This window comes from Triturus cristatus, chromosome 4_2, assembly GCF_964204655.1.
Source record: "Triturus cristatus chromosome 4_2, aTriCri1.1, whole genome shotgun sequence".
NCBI lineage: Eukaryota > Metazoa > Chordata > Amphibia > Caudata > Salamandridae > Triturus > Triturus cristatus.
In genome coordinates, this window is record NC_140586.1 from 806,495,258 (window position 1) to 806,520,772 (window position 25,515).

The 25,515-nt window shown below is 46.0% G+C and overlaps 1 protein-coding gene across 1 annotated transcript in view; it reads left to right on the forward strand.

Annotated features, from left to right (window-relative positions):
* Positions 1-25,515, forward strand: part of POMGNT1 (protein O-linked mannose N-acetylglucosaminyltransferase 1 (beta 1,2-)) — a 344,012-nt gene that overhangs the window by 79,684 nt on the left and 238,813 nt on the right. The window contains exons 3-4 of the mRNA XM_085602754.1: positions 23,373-23,488; positions 25,067-25,132. Coding sequence (XP_085458880.1) covers positions 23,373-23,488; positions 25,067-25,132 — 182 coding nt within the window. The remainder of the gene's footprint in view (positions 1-23,372; positions 23,489-25,066; positions 25,133-25,515) is intronic.

Sequence of the window (25,515 nt, forward strand, 5' to 3'; positions counted from 1 at the left end):
GACAAAGTGCTGGCAGCTCTCTGAGGCTTTTGGAGGATTCACAGCTGCAGGACTCTTCGGGTCTTTGCTATTGTCTGGGCAGGGGCAGGCTGGTAGGGTTTGGCACCAAAAGTCCACAGGTACTCCTCTGTTCCCATATTCTTAGGCTCTTCTTTGTCCTTTTTCTGGAGTCAGTCGAATCTCAGTTCCTGGTGTTGTGCGGCCACCTAAATACTAAATTTACGGGCTTTAAGTGGAGTGAAGTATAGTAGCCAATGGGCTACTAACCCTTGGGGTCACTACACCGCTAAATGATCACTTCCTGTGGGGAGTCGGCATAACCCTATCCAAGTGTTTCTAATTACATCAAAATGGTGGAGCACATCGGCAGCCCACCTTAGGGGTATCTCTAGCCTGTTGGTGCAACACGCCTACTTGCATAACTTTTTGTCTGCCTGTCCTGGTGCCTGATGGGCCTCAGGGCAGGGAGTTGGCATTCCAGATCTGGGAGAAGCCAGGATCGAATATCAAAGGCAGCAGGGGCATTGACGCACCTGGCCTTGACATGCTAAATCTCTAGCCATCCTTCTGGAGTGTGTGTACAAACCTCCTGCCAGAGTAGGCATTGTTTCTGACCTCTGAGCTCACTGGCTTTCACCTGTAGGGGTCAAAAACCTGTCTGTTGTGGCATGCTGGTAGATTTCATTCAGCACACTAAGAAGCTGGTGGGTTTTCAGGGGGCATTTCTAGGGTGCCCTCTGGGTGCAGGTCTTAATACGTTCACTACTGGCATCAGTATCGAGTCATTAATAAAAATGTGTTTGATACCAAGCACCATAGGTTGCAGTGAAGCCATCATGTAGCTGGGTATCTCCTAATGACCAGTGCATATACTTAAGATGGCTTCTCTGTTCACTTGTACTATATAGTAAATGAACTAGACAGCACAGGGGTATATCTGCTCATGCAGATATGTCCTCACATGTAATTGTCGTGTATTTCCTATAAACCTATATAGGATCTGCGTGTTTAGAGAACATAGACTGTGGGGTTGGTGTGCAGACTGATTTCAGACAACCCCACCGGGTATGTTAGCCTGTATACCAGCTAGTTCACAGTGCCACTGTAAACTCCTCTTACCAAGGAGAGAATAGTTCTTGGCAACTATCGAACATGACAACCCTGATCCCTCCGAATTGTGGAAACAATACAGTACTTTTCGCTCAGTCACTCGTGCTCACTTTGTCTTCGAGAGAAAATGCAGAATAAACGGTGGGGATGTTTTCAATAAGCATTTATTGAACCAGCTTCATTCTAGTGTAAAATAGGTGTGCTGAAACAACCATAAGACAGAAACCGATATAAATGATTACAAGAGTAAAAGGATGGTAGATTCCTACCATTGTGTTAAAACAATGAATATATGCAAGCATAGAAGTACATGACAATAACGCGTACTCCTACGATGCAACCCTAGTGTACCTAAGTGTACCTAGCATGTATGTAGGTGTAGAGCCAAGAATCCCCCTAGGATAAAGCCAACCCCATTACCTAAAGTGAGAGACTTGGGACCCCGTCTTGGTCTCAAGATGGACACCCCACGAGGGATGTCAGACCACTGCGAGCTGGAGTGTTTGCATGCAGGAACCTCGGCTTCTTGCGTCAGCGTGGAAGTCATTTTTCTCCTCTCCCTGCCTGTGGTACCTAGGATGATGGAAGAAATTACCCTTATACATAGTTATTATGCAGAAGATTGTAGTCCTGCGGAGAAAACCCCATGTGATTTAAGCAGTACCGTAACTAGGTAAAAGGTCAGTACCAAGAACCGTTATGTAGTGTAATGGCAGGGGAAATCTAGGTGAAAGGTCTGGTTACCTGAGCCGATTTCAGGGCACCTGTATGAAACATAACATAATATAATGCATCCTACCTTAGGGCTATGTTGTAGGAGAGACTTGCATATATTGCATGCAGTGTCTGTGGGCATGGAACACCGGGTGTGTGCCTATATCGGGGCACCTGTATGACACCTAACACCCACTCCTCATTCGACTGGACGACCTAATAAAATGCTAAATGTACCTCTAGAATATGCAGACCACTAAGAAGTCCATAAAAATACATTAAAAAGTCTATTAAAATATGTTCGTATATACGGTCCAAACAATAATGAGTGCCTGAAAGCCATGCTTTTAGGCAAGAAAAGAAAAGTGTTAATGGTTTTAAAATTCCAAAGTTTTTTTGTTTTGAAAAAGGGCAATTTTTTTCCCAGCTCACGGTGATCCAAATGTTTGTGTCCTGGTTGGGAGATGCAACATCACTGTTGCTTGCCATCGCAGATGACGAACCCTGCAACACCTCACAGATCAGGTCAGTCAAGCGCAGATGATCTTCTGTATTGCCCACAGCTGATGCTGGGGAAGCCTGAGTGTTTGTAGAGGAGCCGGTATCCGTTCCAACAGGAGCTGAGGCACCCAGTGGTGGCGCTAAGAATGCAGACATCAACTTGGGAACACGCTGAGGACACAGCAGTACATGGGCCGTTATCGGGTCCAGTAAAACATCCATATCTGGTGGTGCAACCGATGGAAGTGTTAGACAGAGAACCAACACGCATTCTTGTCCGCAGAGCAGGCATCGGAGGACAGGCAGAACACAGTCGATCCAGACTGGTCTAAATGACAAGAACCAAGACTCGCTCAGTTCGCGAAGGCGAGGTGTGCCCAGATAGAGTACCATGCGATCACGGTATCGGTGCTCCAGGAGCTTTTTTCCATCTCCTTGGTGACTGGGACGTCCATTGCATAGCAGAAAAATTACAATCAGGATTCCTGCCATTCGTAACCGGATTAGCATAAGTCCTCCAGAAATGCTTCCGAATACGGAGTGTTTGAAGGCTGGAATCACTCCGAAGACTGTCTGAAAAGTGCTTAACAGTCCAGAACCTATGGTCTTAAATAGGTGTACTATACCCTTCGTATAAGACATGTTAAGGATATGCTGTACCATTTCTGTGTAATGGAAAGGGCAGTTTGTTCGTACAAGTGCCTGTATCTCAGTTAGAGGACCTTGCGACCTGAAGATCAAAAGTCTCTCGGGCAGAGGTTAAGGGCACAGTTTTCTGTAAAAGCATGGCTTTCATTCGGCGCAGAGTATCAAACCGTATAAAGGAAACATTCAACGAAGGCCATAACAGTGCCGCCCTGACTGTGTGGGTCGGTGGAAACCATGCTTGCACACAACAAGTAACCTTGGAGCTCACAGTGACCAGACATGCGATGCCGGAAGCATCCCACAACAACCTTGATCATTCAGCATCAAGTAACTCCCATTCAAGAACAATCTGAATACTGGATTATTCACAGCAGCCGGGGACCCTTTCAAATGACAGGATAAGTTTGCAACTGAACCGTTACAGGCCCGGTGAAGCATGATATCCTGGCAGATGAGAGATCCATTTAGAGTTTTCAACGCTTTTGCCGCTTTGAAACACTTCTATGTCCCCACTCCTGTATCAAAATCTATACAGCAATTCCCAAGATTCCTTGATGAATTCCTTACCCATCGCCTCATATCTGCCTCCTGTTGTTGTTCTACGCAATATTGAAAGTGGAAACTTGTGACCGGTAACGGTATATGGCAATGAATTCACCATTCTGTGGACGGTGACTCTGCCACAGTGAAAGGTATTTGGTCCAGTTTTTCAATACACTACAGTGTATATTTTGCTCCTCTTTGTGCCATTGTTATCCGCTTCTTAGATTGTAGGCAGAGAATAGGGACTTACTGTTGATAAACCGCCAAGGCACATAACCAGAATGCAATGATTGTAGTGTCCAGCTTAACAAAATAATAGAACGTGAGACTGTCCGTGATGTAGTATGGACAAATCCTGTTCTAGTATATCAATAGCAGAAGAATACAATGTTGCCCAGTGAATAAATCCTGGATGTTAATGTAGTATTACCATTATCAACTAATGCTTTTTCTAAGTTAAGTCTATCAATTTCACGAAGTCTCTCCGCAGCTTTTTGTTGGAAGATTTTCCAGATTTCATTATAAACACCGTATAAGACGTTTCTGACGTGGCTTTTGGGGGCCCAATAAAAAGTCCCTTAAATCCACTTCGTATGATGGTAAGGATAAGTGTTGTTTCACCTGGGACAGTGTCAAGGTTTTTAGCCAATCGATGCATAACTTCCCATCACTGTATTATGTCACCACCCCCAGATGTTCTTTCTGTACATAGTGTTGGTCTGCCTATGGATACTAAACCCTTCGGTGGTACCCCTGAATCTTGACTGACACCTGTTTGTGTCTGTTGGCCAAACTAACCATCCCTTCCAATTGGGGTCAGACGAATTGTATGAAATTGTATGTATGATGTCATCTACTTTATCCCTACCATGCAGGGATGTGGAATGCCTATAGCCGGATACCCAGGACATATTGTTTAAGGTCAAGGGCAAGACGTTTTCATGAGTACTTTGTCCTTGGGACAAGTTGGCCCAACCCCCTGCAGCACAAACTCTTTGACTGTCAATTTGCAGTATACTTTATGGATCAGAGAAGGGCACTGTCTGCAGTTAAGGTAATATTTCTGTCCAAATGTTCATGCTGTTCAAACTTGTATTTATGGTTCATTAATTGAAAGCCTTTATTATTAGGGTGAGCGCTGTAAGTAAATGTTGTAATCTCTCACTGCACTGACAGTGATTACAGTATAAACATGTGTACACACGTTTTCAAACTTTAACAATAAGAAGCTATGTGTAATGCTCCCAGAATGCTCTTTGATTTGATGCAAATATTTGCAGAAGCTTAAAAGCAAAATTGATGATTCTTTGCTTTCAAAATAAAATGTTCATAAAAAGAATTAAAGCAGGAAAAAACCATGTTGCTAAACTACTAAAATATTTCAGGTGCCATTTCTTTGCAGCATCATTTAGTAACGTGTTGATGCATGCTAGTATTTCTCAAAAATATTCATAATGGAAAATCAGTGTTACCAGTTTCAATAAGATTATGGTATACAAAAATAAACAAGCATTGGCAAAGCCAGTAGGTCTGAAATTGGTAGTCTGCTTTTTAGTTTCGTTAATGTGGGAATTGTTTTGACATGGTTTTTGTAAAACCTTATTGGTGTGGGAGTTGTTGGGCCCTCGCAATCATAATAAACATTGGCAAAAGCAAAAATAGTTTTTGGCCTCGAAAGCACACACTGCCGCAGTAGTTACTGCACTGAACAAAACTACTTTGTGTGCTGATGTGCTCCTTGTGAAAGACCAGAATGCTGTCACTCACAGTGAAGGCAGCCGAGAGAGAATTTTAATAAACGCAAAAGGTCATGGCTCCATGCCAGACCAAATTTGGTGCCCAATTATTAAAGGAAGTCCCAAAAGTGCACCCATGGTATATGTCCTTGCATTAAGTGCAGCTATAAGGCTTAAGTAGGACAAGAAATAGTACTCCTAGAAAATATGTTCGAGGCATGTGGGCTGCTGAATTCATATCTGTGCATAGATCGCCGCCTAGTGTTGGGTCCGGATGTTTGCACGTTGTTGTCCTGGAAGAGTCTTCGAAGTATCCTGAGATAGGTGACTCCTCCCCTGGACCATAGTGCGCATGGGCATCCTCTCCATCCTCAGATTGTTTTTTTCCGCCATTGGGTTCGGATGTGCTTATCTTGACTCAAGTTAGGAAAAACTTTTTTCAGGCCAAAAGGCCTTTAGTTCGCGTCGGTACTGTTCCCGATCGGTATCGACAGTTACTTGTTAGTTTATTAACTTCTAAAACAACTTTTTCGCATCGACCATCGACACCATCGACGATGGAATCGAGGACACCATTCAAGCGGTGTCCTGTTTGCAATGCGAAATATCCCCATATCGACGTCCACCCGGTGTGCAACAAATGCCTTTCACCGGATCACGACGAATCCACATGTATGGCCTGTGCCCGATTCCGATCCAAGAAGACCCTTCGGAATCGACGAGCGGCGAGACTTGAAGCGCAGCAAGCGGCACCAGCCCCAACCAACATCTTCAGCGCCGAGGACGAAGATGTGGAAGGCGTGGAGAACCTACCCTCCAGCCCCGCTTCCGAACACGATTCCGGATCGGAAGACATCGAAGAACAACTCTTTCACAGAGATGAAGACGACACCGAGGTAGGAGACTACGATGAGGCCTTAGGGGCCGAAGAAAGCGGCTCCGGTGACGAGCAAGGCCTACCCGTACAGACGGAGGATATCCCAGTGCGTCAGTCTATGGCTCCGGTCGAGGGATCGCCTTCGGGCCTTACCCAAGACCTATCTCGCAGTTCTTCGGCCCCAACCTCGGGCCCGGCCTCGGACATTCAGCGACAGCCATTAGGACCCAAACCGGCTGGTTTCCCTTCATCGAAACCGAAACCAAAAGTCGTGTCGGTTCCACAGAAACCGAAACTGAAAGTGGTACTGGTCGGATCGAAGCCCACTACACCTTCGACGCCAGCAAAACCCGTCGGCACCGACCGCACCAAACGGGACTTCGGTGCCGAACTCGCAGCAGCAGACGTCGGCACCGAAACAATCGGCTCCGGCCACGAAGGTCAAAATGGCCGCTGCGTCGCACACCCCTTCGAAAGCAGCACGTAAGGCACAATCATCGACGCCGTCAACGGCTACCGCCTCTCCTCGACTCCATGACCCCGTGGCCCCGAAGAAGCCCACGCCTGCCTCTACTGAACCGCTCGCGCCAAACAACCGTCAGCGCTCCAGGTGCGACAAGTTGCAGAGTCCTTGCAACGCATCAAAGAAAAGGCAGCCCTCCAGGACACGTCGGGCCCAGAGCCGAAAAAAGCTCAAAAAGCTTCTCCAGCGACACCTCATATCACTTTTGGCCTGCCGCCATTCACGGCGCCAAAAATGTTTGAAATAAGAACTCGTGTCACCCAAACTAGGATCACACCTGCCGAACGCTCTCCTACGGAGACGTCACCATCTCACATCATCGATGCCGACACCGGCAGAATTATGCTCCACAAGCGGAGAATATCTTCCGAACACGCTTTGGACTCCTACCGGATCCCGCTGAAGAAAAAGCTGCCAGCAGATTCGGAGCCAGCTCTTTACGAACGTCTCCATACCTCCTACCCAGATCCACAGTCCTTCTCCCCGACACACTCCGAAACCGACGTTTTGGAGGACTATATGGGTGACGACGTCCCCTACCCAAGAGGGATGGACCCGGAGGGCCAACAGGACCCTGACCAGGCTTGGGATGACCCTGTAGACACAGGTGCACCTATGGATACACAGGACACGCAGCTCTATGGCGCAAAAACGTCTCCCACAGAGGACACTGCCGCATTCAACGCCCTAATTGAACGTGCTGCGGAAAATCATGGTGTGCAACTCCACTCTGACACAATCGAGGACGATTTTCTAATGGATACTTGCGCATCCTCAGAAAGGAATATCAAAACTCTACCCATGCTAAAAGGTGTCCTCAAACCAGCAAAGGACATTTTCAAAGAACCCACCAGGGCAAGAGTGATAAACCCCAGGATCGACAAAAAATATAGGTCGGCGCCTGGGGACCCTACGTACATTAGAGGCCAGTTGCCTCTAGATTCCATCGTAGTCGCAAATGCTCGCAAACGGGCACACTCGCAAACAACTGGGGATGCTCCTCCCCCGGACAAAGAGTCCAAGGTGCTAGAGACCTCCGGCAAACGGGTGGCAGCCCAGGCAGCTAACATATGGCGTATTGCCAATACACAGGCGCTCCTAGCTCGCTACGATCGCGCACACTATGACACATTAGAAACCCTACTCCAACATCTCCCTGACCAATACAAAGAGGGAGCAGAGATCCTCATCAGGGAGGGACAACTCCTCACAAACGCATCCATTAAGTGTGCACTGGATGCTGCAGATACAGCTGCCAGAGCAATAAACACCAGCGTCATGCTACGACGACACGCCTGGTTACGAATCTCCGGATTCAAACCTGAGGTTCAAAATAACATTCTCAATCAGCCGGTCAACCCCGACTACTTATTCGGGCCGGAAGTTGACGCCACCCTAGAGAAAATAAAAAAGGACACAGACACTGCAAAGTCCATGGGGGCTCTCCAAACACAGACCTTTCGGAGTGGCTCCTTTCGTCGCCCCGGGAATAGAGGAGCAGGCAGAGGACAGGGGTCACAGCAAACCTACAACAAGGGCAACACACAAAGTACCTACGATAAAAACACCCGGGGTGGGTATCGTGGTTCCAGCACAAAGGGCAGAGGACGCGGATACGGCAATACCAGGTCCTCCCCCAAGAACAAACAGTGACGCCCTCTCCCTTCCTCCCGATCACATAACACCTGTCGGGGGAAGGCTACAACGGTTCTTGTCCACGTGGAACTCCATCACCACGGACAGGTGGGTCAAAGATATTATCAAACACGGTTACTGCCTAGAATTAACCTCCACTCCACCCACAATACCACCAAAACACCGTCCTATGTCCTCAGAGCACTTAGCGCTCTTACAGCAGGAAGTACTAAGTATGCTGGAAAAAGGCGCAATAGAGGTCGTACCCGTCCACGAGCAAGGCATGGGGATATACTCCCTGTACTTCTTAATACCAGAAAAGGACGGGTCACTCAGACCTATACTAGGCCTGAGACCCCTCAACCGCTACATTCTGTCAGCATTTCCACATGCTCACCCTACAACAAGTCCTCCCGCTGCTCAAACAGGGAGACTTCCTAGCCACGCTAGATCTCAAAGACGCATATTTCCACATACCCATTCACCCCTCACACAGAAAATATCTCAGGTTCACTATTCAAGGGCAGCACTACCAATTCAAGGTTCTTCCCTTTGGCGTGACAACAGCACCCACAGTTTTCACAAAGTGCCTAGCTACTGTGGCTGCACATCTACGGAGGCAACACATTCACGTCCACCCTTACCTGGACGACTGGCTTGTTCAGGCAAAGTCAGCCCAGCAATGTGCCAGCCACATGTCCCACACCATTCACCTTCTTCACAGTCTGGGGTTCTCACTAAATTACCCAAAATCACATCTCCAACCCGCACACGTACAACAGTACCTAGGTGCGACCATAGACACTCTGGCAGCCACAGCTCAGCCAAATTTAGTGAGGATCAACAGCATACAAATGCTGATTTCCAAGTTCAAACCACAACACTCCCTTCCTGCGCGAGTGTTCATGCAGTTGATAGGCATGATGGCCTCCTGCATCTTCATGGTCCCACACGCGAGACTACATATGCGCCCGCTTCAGGAGTGCTTAGCACGTCAATGGAATCAGGCACACGGGCAACTGAAAGATCTAGTGTTCGTGAGCGGTCGGGCATACAACTCTCTGCATTGGTGGAACCCACAAAACCTTTGCAAGGGCCGACCGTTCCAAGAGCCTGTTCCACAAATAATACTGACAGCGGACGCGTCTCTCCAGGGATAGGGAGCTCATGTACTCAATTACACAGTGCAGGGACTATGGACAACACAACAAAAGAAGATGCACATCAACCTTCTGGAACTGATGGCAATCTTCCTAGCCATGAAGGCATTCAAAGTACATCTGTGCAACAAGGTCGTGTTGATCCGGACGGACAACATGACCGCCATGTACTACATACAAAAGCAGGGAGGAACACACTCTCCACAGTTGTCTCATCTGGCTCAGAGCATGTGGAAGTGGGCCATTCAGAGGAACATGTTCCTCATGGCGGAACACCTCCCCGGCAAGGACAACCAGATGGCGGATCTGCTCAGCAGACACAGCCACCAGATGCACGAGTGGGAGTTACACCCATCAGTACTCCAACCGTACTTCCAGCAGTGGGGTCATCCAGACATAGACCTATTCGCCACAAACGAAAACGCAAAATGCCAAAGCTTTGCCGCCAGGTTCCCACATCCGCAGTCGCAGGGCAATGCGATATGGATGAACTGGTCCGGCAGATTTGCGTACGCTTTTCCCCCCAGCACCATTGATACCGCTGGTGGCGCGCAAACTAAGGCAACACTCAGTGACCCTTATCCTGGTTGCTCCAACGTGGGCACGCCAGCCATGGTACACCACCTTTCTCGAACTTTCCGTGGTGCCTCATCAAAGGCTGCGGATCAAACCCGCGCATTTGACGCAGAACCATGGAGAGATTCAGCACCCAGATCCGCAACAGCTGAACCTGGCAATCTGGCTCCTGAAGTCCTAGAGTTTGGCTACCTGAATCTGCCACCTGACTGTATGGACATCATTAAGGAAGCTAGAAGACCCACTACCAGAGCTTGCTATGTAGCCAAATGGAAAAGGTTCGTAATTTATTGCAATAACAATGACATTAACCCGCTAGATTCATCCATCCAAAACATAATTTGTTACCTCTTACACCTATACCGATGCAATCTGGCATACACCTCAATACGTGTCCATTTGACTGCAATATCAGCCTATCTCCAGACCAGGCAGCACCTCTCTCTATTCAGAGTGCCTGCCATCAAAGCATTCTTGGAAGGACTCAAACGAGTAATCCCTCCACACCACCCTCCGGCTCCAATGTGGAACCTCAACTTGGTCCTCACACGCCTGATGGGTCCACCCTTCGAACCTCTACACTCATGCGAGATTCAGTTCCTCACCTGGAAAGTAGCTTTCCTAGTAGCGATCACTTCTTTGAGGAGAGTTAGTGAACTCCAGGCACTAACCATTCAAGAGCCATTCATACAGGTTCACGCAAACAGGGTTGTACTACGTACCAACCCAAAATTCATGCCCAAAGTGATCTCGCAGTTCCACATGACTCAAACTATTGAACTGCCTGTTTTCTTTCAAAACACACAAACTGTCGCAGAAAGAGCACTCCATACACTGGATGTAAAGAGAGCCCTCATGTACTATATAGACAGGACTAAAGTCTTCAGGAAAACAAAAAAACTTTTTGTTGCCTTTGCCCCACACCACAAAGGTAACGCCATCTCCAAAGCAGGTATAGCCAGATGGATCGTTAAATGTATTCAAATTTGCTATCAAAAGGCTAAACGCCCATTAACGATTCCCCCACGAGCCCACTCAACACGTAAGTTAGGGGCCTCCATGGCTTTCCTGGGAAACATTCCTTTGCATGATATATGTAGAGCAGCCACCTGGTCCACTACACATACATTTACCAAACACTACTGTGTAGATGTGCAATCAAAACAGCAGGCAGCTGTAGGACAGGCTGTTCTCAAAACTCTTTTTCAGACCGCTGCAGCTGGCACTGGTGGCCGCCGCTAATAGTGGGTACTGCTATGTATTCTATGCACAGATATGAATTCAGCAGCCTACATGCCTCGAACTGAATATGCTACTTACCAGTATGCATCTGTTCTTGGCATGTAGGGCTGCTGACATTCATATCGCCCACCCTCCTCCCCGGCGCCTGTAGCAGCTGCAGCTCTCAGAATTACTGTATAGCATGGTCATCACTTTCTGTATCTACTCCATCACTGCCACAATGGCGAAAAACAATCTGAGGATGGAGAGGATGCCCATGCGCACTATGGTCCAGGGGAGGAGTCACCTATCTCAGGATACTTAGAAGACTCTTCCAGGACAACAACGTGCAAACATCCGGACCCAACACTAGGCGGCGATCTATGCACAGATATGAATGTCAGCAGCTCTACATGCCAAGAACAGATGCATACTGGTAAGTAGCATATTCATTGTGAACTGCATTTTAGCATGAGCATATGCAGGTGTAGATTTGCTCATTCGAAAATCTGAGTGTTTGCAAATTCACTTTCCATCCGATTACATTTTTCCCCAAATCTGGAAGAAGGTTTACGTCTGCCATTGTCAGGAGTAAAGTTCCAACAATTCTCAGTATGGGAAAAGATTAGAGAAGAGTTGTTGAAAACCCTTAAAACATGCAAGTTAGTAGGTTTGCACAGACTCAAAAGGGCATTCTAACCCTGGAACTATTGCTTACCACTACCTTCAGCCCCAGTATGTAGATCTGCGGAAATGTGGCAACATAAGGGGATTGTAAATATTCAAACACTACTATGGTATGAGCCCTGGCATAATCAGAGAGGCTATATCAGAGCTCTTATATAATGAGATTGCTGCCAGAATTTGTCTGCACAATACATGGCACCAAAGGGACAAGTGGATTTTGTTACAGGACAAGTAGATTTGTGAAGCAACCTGCCCTATGGACAAGTAGATATTTTATTAAATTCCACACCCCTGCTATGTGTCGTAAATTTTGCCACCCCTTAAAATGTGATGGTGAGGGAACCCGAGGTTTGTTCAAATCTTTGTTTTTGGCTACTCCAAGACAGGAAGTCTGTTGCACAGTGTCGTTCAGAAATATTATCTGCTGTGGAATAAGACACGCTCGAAATAGTGCTTCTGTTCCTTGAACTTGCCATTCCATTGCACCCCAGACTGATTTTATGTCTATAGAGTCCTTCCTTAAGTCGAAACGCTGTTCAGACAGTTGGGCAATAAAAGATGTAAAGTAGATCTGTTCGGTGTTTGTTATCCGCTATCGCCCACTCCTGCACGTAGGAATGTTTTAAGTATACTGGAACGAGTTCGGAAAAAGATGGTAAAATTACCGTTTCTCCCTTTGGGCACTCAATAACAATTTCAGGCGCCCAATCTTTTACAGCTAAAAGGATGTCATAACGATAAGTCAGGTTCTCCCAAAAGAGGCCTTTAATTTTTCTGGGTTTCTCCCCCTCCATTTGGAGTGTTAATTCATGTAACTTATGTGGGACACTTACCCTGCTATCAGTTGTCTCCACCATGATATGCTCATTCAACTCTGCTGTCGCCAGAAATTCCATCAGGTTCTGGCGAGCTATTGTTACTTTTGCTGCGCTGTCTAGTTCTTGTCAAAGCCCATTCCCTGTTCAGAAGTTGAGTCCTCAGAATTCTAGGCATGTCTAACTGTAAGACCTGCTACTTTCTTCTTTTTAAATTGAGGTTTTGATTTTTGTTTCTCTTTTTTTTTGGAAGTCTAGTCTGATGCGCGTTGCCTGTCCCTGGACTTTGTACGCTCTTCTTGTCGGTGTTCTGACCGTCCTTCCCTCTCAGAGTTTTTTGAGGAACCCTGAAAGGAACGAGAGGAAAGTGCATCAGTATCCTGATGCCTGTCAAGTTTTTTTAATGTCATCACGATTCCTAAGGTTGTACCTCCTTTCGGAGGGCTCCTGTTGAGGAGACCCACCTCTGGATTGTGACCTACTTTCTCTATTCTTTTGTTTCCTATTATTATTATCCCATTATCTTTTTGGAAGAAACAGGTGCTTGCTTGATGTCATCTTTATCAGGACCACCCATGAGTTGAGGTTTGTTGCTCTAGCTCCCAAACTATCTCTACCTAATTGTGCATAGGTATCTTCGATAATTTTAGGTAATTCACGTCCCTGTTGTAAGGGAGTGAAATCCCTCGAGCATTGGCATATTGCCACTGCTGCCTTCCCTTTTATGTTTGCTAATATAATAGTTCATACCTGGGCAAAACCTCCTAACAATTTGATCCCTAAGTTCAGAGCAGGTTCTGCTCCATAGTCATTCTGTATTTGTCTTAATACAGCTGGTATTACTTCTATTGAAGGGATAGTATGAGTTCTGATATATATGGCAGCAAAAACTGTACCCCAAGACATACAATCCTCTATCTGGGGAGCTATCCCCATTGGCAAGCAGATTATTAGCATTCTGTGTTTTTCTTGAGGGCTTGTGTGTGGAAATACTGCCTCTAACTGGGTTATTTTCTGAGCTAGCCAGAATGGCATTTGCTTACGTCTAGAGGGTGTTTTACCCAGAACTGCGTGTAGAGTTTGTGGAGTTATTTTAGTTGTAGATCCCTGAATTTGTCCTGTAGGTGTAGCCCTTGCTGGCTGAAGTGTGAGTGTTCTCATCAAGAACTGAGTCCGGTTTCTGTTAAGTTTTATTATCTCTTTGTGAAGTGGATGTAAGTCTGCTACTGGCATTGTGTCAATGTCTGAATTCAGTGTGTAAGCCGCTAGGACTGGCCAAGTTGCTCCATCTCTTCCAACTAGACAGTCTCACATATTCTTTTGTGTGTGGGAGGGTGCCTTTAAGCCAGTTTATGGGCTCCTGGTAGGTGAGTGGAATTTCAATGTCCTCATCTGGTGTTTCATCTTTAGTATAAGAATGAAATGTATGTGTTTCTGCATCTGCTTGTGGGAATTTAATCCATGAATAGAATACCTCTGCTCTGTATGATTCATGTGCCTCAATCACAAATGTAGCTAGCTGTGACTCCATAGTCTGCTAGTTTTAAACTAAGGGCAGTTCTGACATTTTCTCAAATGTTTATTTCATCTTCTTGTTCTTCCTCCCATGCTGCAGCCACACATTGTGCTGGCGCAGCGGCATCTTCGTCCGCCATTATTTGAAAAGAAGATGTTTGAAGGAAACTGAGAAGGTTTTATGCTCAACAGGGGACTGTTTGTACTTCAAGCGGGATAAACCTACAGCCAATACATAGGATATGCCTACTCTGCTGCAGCGGATTGTTCCCTTCCCACCCCAGACGTCTCTGGGAAAATGTGAGTAGGGGTCTCTGAGAACAGCACGACTGAACTACTCAGATTTGACCGTTAGATAAGTACCCAACCAATGTTGTGGCTCCATGTCATGTAGTTCCTATAAACCTATATAGAATCTGTGCGTTTAGACAACATAGACTGTGGGACTGGTGTCCAGACTGATTCCAGACACGCCCACCGGGTATGTTAGCCTGTATACCAGCTAGCTCAGAGTGCCACTGTAAACTCCTCTTACCAAGGAGAGAATAGTTTTTTTATTTTATTTATTTTTATTTTGATACAAAAGAAAAAAGAACAAAATGCACAGAGACCTGCTGTTGACAATTCAAGAAGGCTAACCTACAGTTTGACAATTGATCACGTAGTCTTAGAACACGTTGGTGTCACTTAACATACCAGCTATAAACAGCACACGTCCTGGACACCAGTGGAACAGAAATGCATCTCACGATACCAAAACACATCGCCACCATTGTATATAACCTAGGCACACAGCCACAAATGCAGACAGCTGTGTAGGCTATGACCCAGAGGCGTCTACAGGAGATTGATACAGCAGTCTCACCAGTCCAGCACGCCCTGCCACCACGGCCTGCTCATGCACGGGGGCATCAACACCCTCAGCCTCATCATCTTTGGTAGTCAAGTTTTGTACAATTCCCAAAAGTTCACTATAATTTTCAGTTTGCGTACTACAATATATCCTATTTCTCGACCAGCAAGACATAGTGGGAGTCGGGCCACGGGACCAGCAGATCGCCACCCTCCGTCTGGCTATCAACAGCCCCATGTCGACAAACCGTCTAATAGCTTTTGGCAAGGGTAAGGAATACCCTAGAAGGGCAAGCAAGGGGTCCGGTGTTATTGTTGCAGTTGTGATATCCCCTAGGGTCTTGAAGATCTGAACCCAGAAGTTGGCAACCCTCGGACATGGCAAGGCTAGATGGAAAAGATCTACTGACATACCTGTGCAACCTCTCGGGGGTGTAGTAAACTCTGTTGAGAAATTTAAAATGTATCAACCTGTTTCTCCCATTCAAGGAAATACTCTTCATGCTCTCACAACAATATTTCCACATACAATCATCAATATCTGTGCACAAATCTACCTGCCAAGCCAGGTTGGTATTGGTTTGCCCGATAACCCAGAGCCACTTTATATATTTTGGATACAATCTATGTTGGCGTATCAGTTATATCATGTATGTGAGGCAGCCACTTCCGGCGGCTCAGCTAAGTCACTGTCCAAAATCTCTTTTAACGATTGTCTCATACTATGAAACTGGAATCTAGTAAGAAGCGAATTGTGCTCACCCGTCGTCATCACCTCACTCCACGTTCTTGCCTTTTCCTCTGAAAACACATCACCTATCGTGATAATTTTAACGGCATTCAGTGCCTGGGTTCCCCCCCCTGTCTGTGCATACAGGTAGCCAGAGGCACCACTACAGGGGAGTGAGTGGGGAATGTAAGATCACTCCCACTTGCAATTTCAGGAGGTGATGCCAGGCATGTACCGTTGTGTTAATAGAATCCAGAATTCCAGTTCTGCGGTCAGGTGGGTTGAATAAGAGTGCTGGCAAAGGGAGTCGCTACCACTTTCTCGATTTTAAAATGCGGTTTGTCAGCGGGACCATGCATCCAATAATGTGCGTAAGCGCTTTGTGCAGCCCTATAATACAGGTCTATGCCGGGGGCGCCCAGTCCCCCCATGTGGTATGGAAGCGCAAGTATATCCCACCGGGCTCGAGCAGTCTTCCCAGCCCAAGCTAACCTTATTAGTAATGTTGAAAGCATTCTAAAAAAGGACCTTCGGGATATTGGTAAACAAAAACAAGATTCTCAGCACCACAACCATTTTCATGATCGAAACCCTGCCCGACAGCGGCAACCGGATCCAGCGTTCTTAGTCATCCTCCAGTTTACTGACTGCAACCCCGTAGTTCTCCCTAAGGACTACCTCCGAGTCAGTGTGAATCTTAACACCAAGATATCGCACCAGGTCTGTCGTCTATCGTAGTCAGGAGTGAAGGGGACTGTGGCGGGAGTGAGCGGGAATATGATCAATTTCATCCAGTTGACCTGGAGGCCAGACATAGCACCAAACTTGACGACCTCGTGGAGTACGGGAGACATGTTGTGTTCAGGATCTCTTATATAGAGCAATGTCTCGTCCACATATGTGAAAATAACCAGCTCATAACCTGGGAAATGTATTCCCCCAAAGCTGTGGTACTCACGAAGCGAGCAGGCTAGTGGTTCCGCTACCAGCGCATAGAGTATCGAGGAGAGAGGGCATCCCTGTTGCGTGCCTCTGGTAATTAGGATCGTGTCAGTGACCATGTCTCCGATTTTTATTCTGACTACAGGGCTATTGTATAAGACGCCTACCATTTGCAAAGATATTACTCCATGCCCTAAACGTGTCAGTACATGGTTCATGAAGGTCCATTCAACTGAATCGAACGCTTTTTTTCCTTGTCGCGGAATACTGCTACTGCTTGAACATCTTGTCTAGTGTGTTGGATTGCGCCGAACACAGTCCTCAAATTATTGGTCTAATTTCTGCACGGAACAAACCCAGCCTGCTCCGGTGCCACTAGAAGCGGCCCAAGCAGTGCCAGATCGCCAATATCTTAGCATATATTTTTGTGTCCTCATTCAAAAGGGAAAGGGGGCGATACGATGCACATTCAGTCGGTAACTTATCTGGCTTCAAGATTGCCACAATTAGTGCTTCCCTCATCGAGGTTGGCATCTGGCCGCTTCCACTAATCTCCTCAAACAACGTGCTCAAGTGTGGGATGAGTGTGTCTTTAAACTCTTTGTAAAAAGAGACCGTTAGGCCGTCAGCACCCGGAGCACTGCCGTATTTCATTCCCATCAGCGCAGCAGATATATCCTGAACCTCCAGTGGTCTCATGAGGTATTCACAGTGCGAGTTTGTCAGCCAGGGAAGCTTGATATGTGCTAAATAGTCTAGTATCTCTGCGTCTAACCCATCAGTTTTAGAGGCATATAGTGTTGAGTAATACTGCTTGAATCTGTCAGCTATTCCTGTGCTTTCCACCAAAGTGACCCCCCTGCTCGTCATTAATTGCCACCACCCCTGCTGTCTCCCTGCGCTTTTTTAGCAAAGAGGCCAGAACCGAACCAGGCCGCTAACCCTCACCGCAAGTGCGGGCTGTCGCGTATTTACCCAAATGTTTGATTTCAGAATCAGCCGTCTCATGGTACTCTTACAGTAATTCTTGAAATTTCTCCTTCGCACCATCGTCTGTGCCAGAGAAGAACCTACGTTCTAGTGCTTTTAACCTACTTTCCAATACAGAAAGCCGCCTATGCATCACACGTAAAACACCAGAGTGTTTAGCCATAGCGATCCCCCTTATGTAAACTTGAAAGGCTTCCCACACAACCGAGAAAGTGTCAACCGACCCTATGTTGGAAACAAAGAAGGTTTCTATCGCTTCCAATAGTTCAGGTTTAAAAGCTGTCCAGCAGTGAGTATGGAGGAAAGCGCCAAGTGAAGGGGGTTTACATTTGCTTTGACTATCCAAGACCAACAGTATTGGTGAGTGATCCGAGAAGGTGCGAGGCACTACTGCGTGTCTCGGATCAGGGTGAACAAGTCCCGAGAGGCTAACCAGTAGTCAATTCGAGTGTCTAAGTCATGATATGCAAAGTAGTTTGTGAAACCACCCGTGGCAGGAGATCTCGTTCTCCATACGTCTCACAACTCTAGTTCCGTAGCCGCGTCCAAGATAGCACATGCAGCAGCAGTGACACGTCTATCTGGGACCCCCGATCTATCCAAGTGCGGGTCTAATACGCAGTTAAAGTCGCCACACCAGAGTTGTAGTGCCCCCCATAACTGCGTATCTTCTCAAGTAGTGCTGCGTAGAACTTAGGGTTGTCATGGTTCGGGCCATAGATATTAGCTAGGATCAGGTGAAGCCCCTTCCCGCTGCAACATGAAGTTGCTTATCTCCTCTCCGTGTTTAGTGGCTTCTGTTTTTGCATGACCCAAGTTATAACGCCACGAGCATGAGAAGTGAATCCCGCTGCATGCGTATTTCCCTGCAGCCCTCTGCTGTTAAGCATTCTGTTATTGAGAGGTAAATGCGAATCCTGCAGTAGTGCGATATCAATGTGGTGCCTAGCACGGTATGACAGGACCTTTCTCAGCTTCCTATAATCGTTTAGGCCGCAGACATTCCAGGTCATAATATTAATCTTACTAGTTTGTGTCTGTGCCATGTAAGTTTGTTTCTGTGCCATTCTGCGACCAGTGCGTATGCTAGGATGCCACTCTGTACTAGTATATATATGAGCAAGTAAGCAACACTTGAGCAGAAACTGTTTGCTCTGCCATGAAAGTAAAACATTTGTTAAGTCTCTGTGCCCCCCCACCATACATTCCCCCAACTCTGCTATGGCGATGTCCCCTTACGAAACCCTCTGCATCAGGAAAATAAAACAAATCACCAATGACTATACTGAACAACAAACAAAAGCTATAATACTCCATGGTGTGGTTCACACACGTGGGCAGATGTTGCCTGTGCCCGCTAACTATAAACACTCGTGAGTTGAACTCCTATTCTGTCCACCATCTAGCACAGATTGTGCATCAGACCAATAGCTCAGTAGACACATATAGCTTCTTATGACATTAGCATGCAAATCTCAACTAACTGTAGCACGCCAAGAACACCTCTCCCCCTCGACACGGTCATCGAGACAAAATTCACAGGGTTATTACAGTCCCCCATCATCATAATAAACCATCTTATCTGGTAGATAAAGTGTCCCAGCAATTAATCTTTGTCATCCAGGCTTCCACCAATCGCTCCCTCATGGGCTGACAGTTCATTGCTGTGCGATCTGTCCTTTGACCATTCCTTCAAAGCTTTCTGCAAGGATTTAGGGTCCGTGAAGATACGAGAGCGTCCCTATCTGTTCACTCAGAGACGAGCCGGATACAACATGGCATAATCCAAATTTTGTTCCCGCAGTTGCTTCTTGAGGGGTGCAAATTGTCTACGTGCCTCCTGAGCGTGAAGTCCGGATAGAGCGAAATGGCTGATCCCTAGTAGTGTAGTGTTTGCTTCTCCCGAGCCACTTTCAGTGCAGCGTCTCTGTAATTTAGCAGTTTGGCGATGATGGGCCTCGGCGCTGCTACCGCCTGTGGTCGCGGGCCTAGCAAGCGATGCGCACGTTCTACCACAAACATTGGAAAGAACATGTCGCGGCCCAGCAGTGTCACCAGGAGCTCCTCTACAAATAATTCCATGTTCCCCACATTTGTGGACTCCGAAAGACCCGTAATTCGGATGTTACTTCGAGACTGAGCTTCAAGGTCTTCCGCCTTGTCATGCAGAATGAGCAGCAGTTTTTCCATCTGCTTATGGTCTGAGTCCATTTCTGTCTGGGCTTCCTCCACTTCCGTAACTCTACGTTCCGCCATATCCAGCCTCTCCGCCGCCTTGTCCATACGTTCTTTCACCCGGTCCATACAATAGGCCAAGGAATCTATTTTACTGTCGCTGGTGGATAAGCTCTTTTGCATTGTGGCCAAAATGGGGCGTAGATCACCGTCCGCAGGTTCTGGCGTCTTAACGTGAGCATTCAGGCCCTCCTCCAGGGACTGCTCTCGGAATCTGGATTTCCTTTGCCCGAAGTGGAGCTTGGGTTGTGTCTTATCCACTTTCCCCATGGCTTCAGAGCTAGTATGTGTTCCAGTGATATCTCAGTGTATGAAAGAGACCCGCGGCCTCCCACCGTGGCGCCGACAGTCAGGTGGCATTCACTACAGTTCCAAATTACGGCCTTTAGAACTTTCCAGCAATGGTAATGATGCACCGAACTTAGTCCTTAAGGAGAGGGGCTGTATGCTGCTTACTCACGCATCAAAGTGGTGCTGATCTTGCACCACTCTCTAGCCGACTATACCAGCGTGTCAGAGTGCGCTGCCAAGCTGACCGCGAAGGCAGAGGAGCAGGAAGAATCCAGTCTCGCCGGTAGCTTTGCTAACTCCCAGGCAGGGCAGCGGAGCAAGCTCAATACAATGGCTAGGATAGGGAAAGCGCTTTATGTGAAGCCGGAAACAATAACTCACCCAGACCATGGACGCGCAGGCAGCGCTCACCACTCTGCCAACGCATGGGCTGCTCCGCGAAGCACGTCTTAGCAAAGTAACAAAATGGCCGCGCAGGGCCCAGCAAGGCTCTTGGCTGTCTCTCCTCTTCTCCCTGCCGGATGTTTATTGAGGGTGGGGCGGGGGGAGGCCCAGTTGCGATCCACAACAGCAGGCAAGTGAACCCCCCCCAGCCGGGCAGCACAAGTTTTCAATAAGCATTTATTAAACCAGTGTCATTCTCATGAAAAGTAGGTGTGTTGAAACAACCATAAGACCGAAACAGATATAAATGATTACAAGCACCAACAGAGTAAAAAGGATGGTAGATTCCTACCATCGTGATAAAACAATGAATATATGCAAGCATATAAGAACATGACAATAATAACGCGTACTCCTACGATGTGACCCTAACTAGATGTACCTAGCATGTATGTAGATGTAGAGCCAAGAATCCCCCTAGGATAAAGCCAACCCCATTACCTGAAGTGAGAGACTGTCGGACCCAATCTTGGTCTCGGAATGGACACCCCGTGAGGGATGTCAGACCAGAGTGTCTGCATGCAGGGACCTCAGCGTCTTGCGTCAGTGTGTCAGCATGGAAGTCCTTTTTCTCCTCTCCCTGCTTCAGCAAAGATAATGGTGTTTATATACCCAAAGTGGTACCCTCAGGCGATCTACCTTGCTGTGTCATGTCTGACTAGGATGACGGAAGGAAAGACCCTTATACATAGTTATTATGCAGAAGATGGTAGTCGTGCTGAGATTACAACAACCCTCATGCATAATGAATGAGGCTAGTTTTCGGAGAAAACCCCATATCATTTAAGCAGTACCATTACTAGGTAAAAGGTCAGTACCAAGAACAGTTATGTAGTGTAATGGCAGGGGATATATAGCTGAAAGGTCTGTTTACTACCCGAGCCTATACCAGGGCACCTGTATGAAACATAATATAATGCATCCTGCCTTAGGGCTATGTTGTAGGAGTGATTTACATATATTGTATGCAGTGTCTGTGGGCATGGCACACAGGGTGCGTGCAATGTCTTAATTTCACACTGGCTTGCACCATTTCATTCTGTACGCAGTGGTAGTCTGCATGAGTTTGGTGGTGGGTCTCTTAGTGTGGCACAATACATACTTCAGCTTTTAGGGACCCTCTTTAGTACCCATGCCCTAGGTACCAGGGGTACCATTTACTAGGGACTTACAGAGGTGCTAAAGGTCTTGCCAATTAGGGTACAATGGAACAGTTACCTTATTTTTGGGAAGGGCAATGGCACTAAGGACCTGGTTAGCAGTGCCTTTCATTCAAAATTGCATCAAATACCAAGCAAAACGTAGGGTTACCATGTAAAAAAGGGGCACTTTCTTACACTGCTGCTTCCAAATCCTAATTATATGAGCACCTAAGATGGACCATTAAAGGTGTCCCTTTCAAACAGATTATTGCCAATAAATGACTCGTGCATATGGGTTTATATTTTTGCAGAGGTTTAATTTAACACATGAAATGAGAATTTTGGTAATGCATATTCGTGGAGGCTTGACAGTGTCTGTGCAGTTTAACCAGCAAAGTCTGTTCTTAATCAGAAATCAATAGTAGCTAGGTTAATGATTAGCACGTGTCTCAGTGACCCTTGTAAATTATACGTTGACTCACAGTGGTAAACACTTGAAACAATCCCCTCACTTCATTTATGCACACGTTTTGCATTGTTTTTAGGTCTTGCTGTCTGCCACACCTCCTCTCTTGAACATCAAAAAATGCACATAGAGGTGCTTTGGGTCAGCATCCTTTGTCATGTTTAGGTCAGCCTCCTTGAACACCCTAACTTTAAAGCTGAACCTGTTGTTGGTGGTTACGTTTTCTTTAGCAGCATTAAGCAAAGGAGTTCGCCTCTGCCACAGCTGACAGCAAACATGAGCGATCCAGGTTCTAAGATACGGAGGGCAGATGGAGCAATGGTGTCTTCAATTTCTGCTCCTCACTGGGGTATCCCCTGCCTGTCACTGAATCCTCATCCCCAGCTCTACATCCTCTGCCACCTTTGGCTCTCTCTTGTAACCATGTGCTGAACTTTGAAATATTGCCTCTTTCTCTGGCTGGCACACCCCATTATGTTGTCCTAAAGCATCGTCTAAGATTACTCCTTCTCATAACGTTGATGCATGACTATCTTGGATGCGGGGATAGACTCCAGAGTCCAGTTGGGCTCCTTTGGATCTGAGGGGCTCCCCATCAGATAAGATGGCTGACGCATACAACCCAAGCCATACAGTGCTGGTAGTGAAGATTAACTCGCTTGCACCCCACAATGTCTTTGGTGGATCGGGGAAGCAATCTGAAGGTTATCACGATGGTTGCTTTGAAAACCTGCAACCCTGAACCTTCACTTGCTTTTATTGATAAAGATTCACACTGATAACTATGATCTATTTTAACGACACACTAAAGTTAATGGTTCATGTAACATTCCCACCCCTCTCCCATTTTTAAACCTCACCCGGTCCTATCTTTGCTTCAGCAGTAATTAACACCCTCCATTTTCTGTTTCCCTCTGTTGACTGTCCTTCTGCACTTAAAGCCCTCGCGTGTATTGTCCAAGTGTGAGCACGTCTGCAAAATCATCTTTTCATATAATTTCTCCCCATATTCTGATTAGATGAAGTGGCACAAAATATGGAGGCTCCTCGACATCCAGCCCGAGGAAGAAAGGTTCTGGACATTGAGGTCTACTCCAGCCGATCAAAGGTGTATGTGGCAGTGGATGGCACAACAGTAAGTGTGTTCTACTAGTAATACCATTCATGAAAATGTATATACATTTTTTCCCTATAGCCTATAAGCTGTTTGATGCGGTTTAAAATATGTCTGTGTCAATCATAGCTCCTTGGCTATGCAAATAAAAGACCGGCAGAAAGAAAGGCTTTAAGAATACCAAATTTTCATTGTTGGACTGGTCTGTGGACCAGTTTATCTGGTCTTGAGGTCTGTTTTGCACCAACTACATTGATTGAGAGTAAAAGGAGTCCACACTCCCAGAAGGCTCGACAGATTGGACACATCTCTGCTGAGGCTGCCCATAAATATGCCATGCCTTCGTCAAAGAGAATGTTTCAAACGTCCCTTATGCCTCATCTTACAAAAGGGAATGCTCGTGCCGTGGTTACATTTAGCTCTCTGCATTAATGTCACACCCGAGTAGGACACATTTCTGCTATTAATATTTATTTAAACTGATACCGAGCAAACCTCTCTGTCAGAGTGGAAATGAACACAACATATGAAGTAACTGCAAGATATTTCACATTTATCCAACACATAGCTTTGTATCGAAGTAATGCTGTGCTGTAACACTTTCTGTCCTGAGATTTACCCTGGTTTTAGTTCTCCTTTAAAGGAGGGCCTATGCGGGCAACCAAGTGTAATCTCTGTCTTGGGAGATTAGGCTATCGCCTGAAATAGATTTGTATTAAGAGTGAATTTCAACTGATTCTCATCTACCAGTTCTGGCTGTGCTCATGGAGTGAAACAAGCTTTTGTGGGTGAGAGTTGAAATGGAATGTACCTTACTCTTTCTACAAGAATATATTGGGCTCAGCCACTGCTTCCATCTTTCTTACTAGAAAATAACAAGAGCATGATTTAGAGCGTCCAAACAGGCACACTCTTAAAATAGAAATTTTGGAAGCAATCCTTATTTTCCTGGAACTGGAAACCTAAAGAAACGTAAAATGTTAAATGGCTGCTGCCAAACTATGTAGACTGTATGTTACTCTTTTGTCAATTTGCAAAAATCAGTGCAGTCTTGCATCCATGTTAGAACTCCAGGTGAATAATTTAAGATAAAGGGAATGCCTATGCACATTTTTTATTTTAGTTACTAAGATAAATAGATGATCCTTCCGCTGACTTTGGGTTTCTAGCTTGCCTCTATAATGGGATTAGTCTGGTGAGGTAGGTGAGCACTGCCCCATAGAGCGTTGTTGCATTGACATTTAATGCAGAATCGCAATGGTAGCAAATCGTTCTTAAATGTGCTACATATATAAACCTGTACTCGCACAGACTCCCAGTGAAAATATGTGAAATATTGAACAATGATCAGTGTTTCTGTTGGGAATTCTTGTTGCTTCAAAACCCTAACCATATTGAAAAGAAGAATCCAGTTTCTTCAGCACTAATTAACGTGTACATGGTAGTCTTTTGCACGCGATATGGATTGCAGCTGTACATTTCTGACTCCTTTTTCATCAACCATTGGCAGTCTTTACAGGCTTATAGAGTGCTATTTAAGAAGGCACTGAACGCTGACAGTCCTGCAGGAGAGATCTAACTGTTCTGAAACTTTTGTAGGTCTTGGAAGACGAGGCTCATGAACAAGGACGAGGAATTCATGTGATTGTCCTAAATCAAGCTACAGTAAGTGTTTTATTTTGTTATTTTTTTATTCAATAATGTTTTATAAGTTTGGTTTCTCAGATATTGGGGAGTCTTTTGGTATGGCAGTCCTTCACATCCAGAAAGCCATTTTATAGAATTGGATCTATTTATTTTTATTGTCCTTGCACTTGGTAGTTTTTTGTGTAGAGGTTATCCACATATACTTGAAAATACATTTTAATAGTGACCTCAAAGCATCATTATGTAGAGCAAATTGAGCAAAACAACTAGTACGGTAGCAGTATTATTAATTGGATTTCTGGTATAGACTGCAAGATGCGCTTTTTTCCACGAAGTTTTGGTGGAGAAATTACGGTTTACTTTTTTCAATTTAAAGTATCTTTCCAAATACATTCATATGT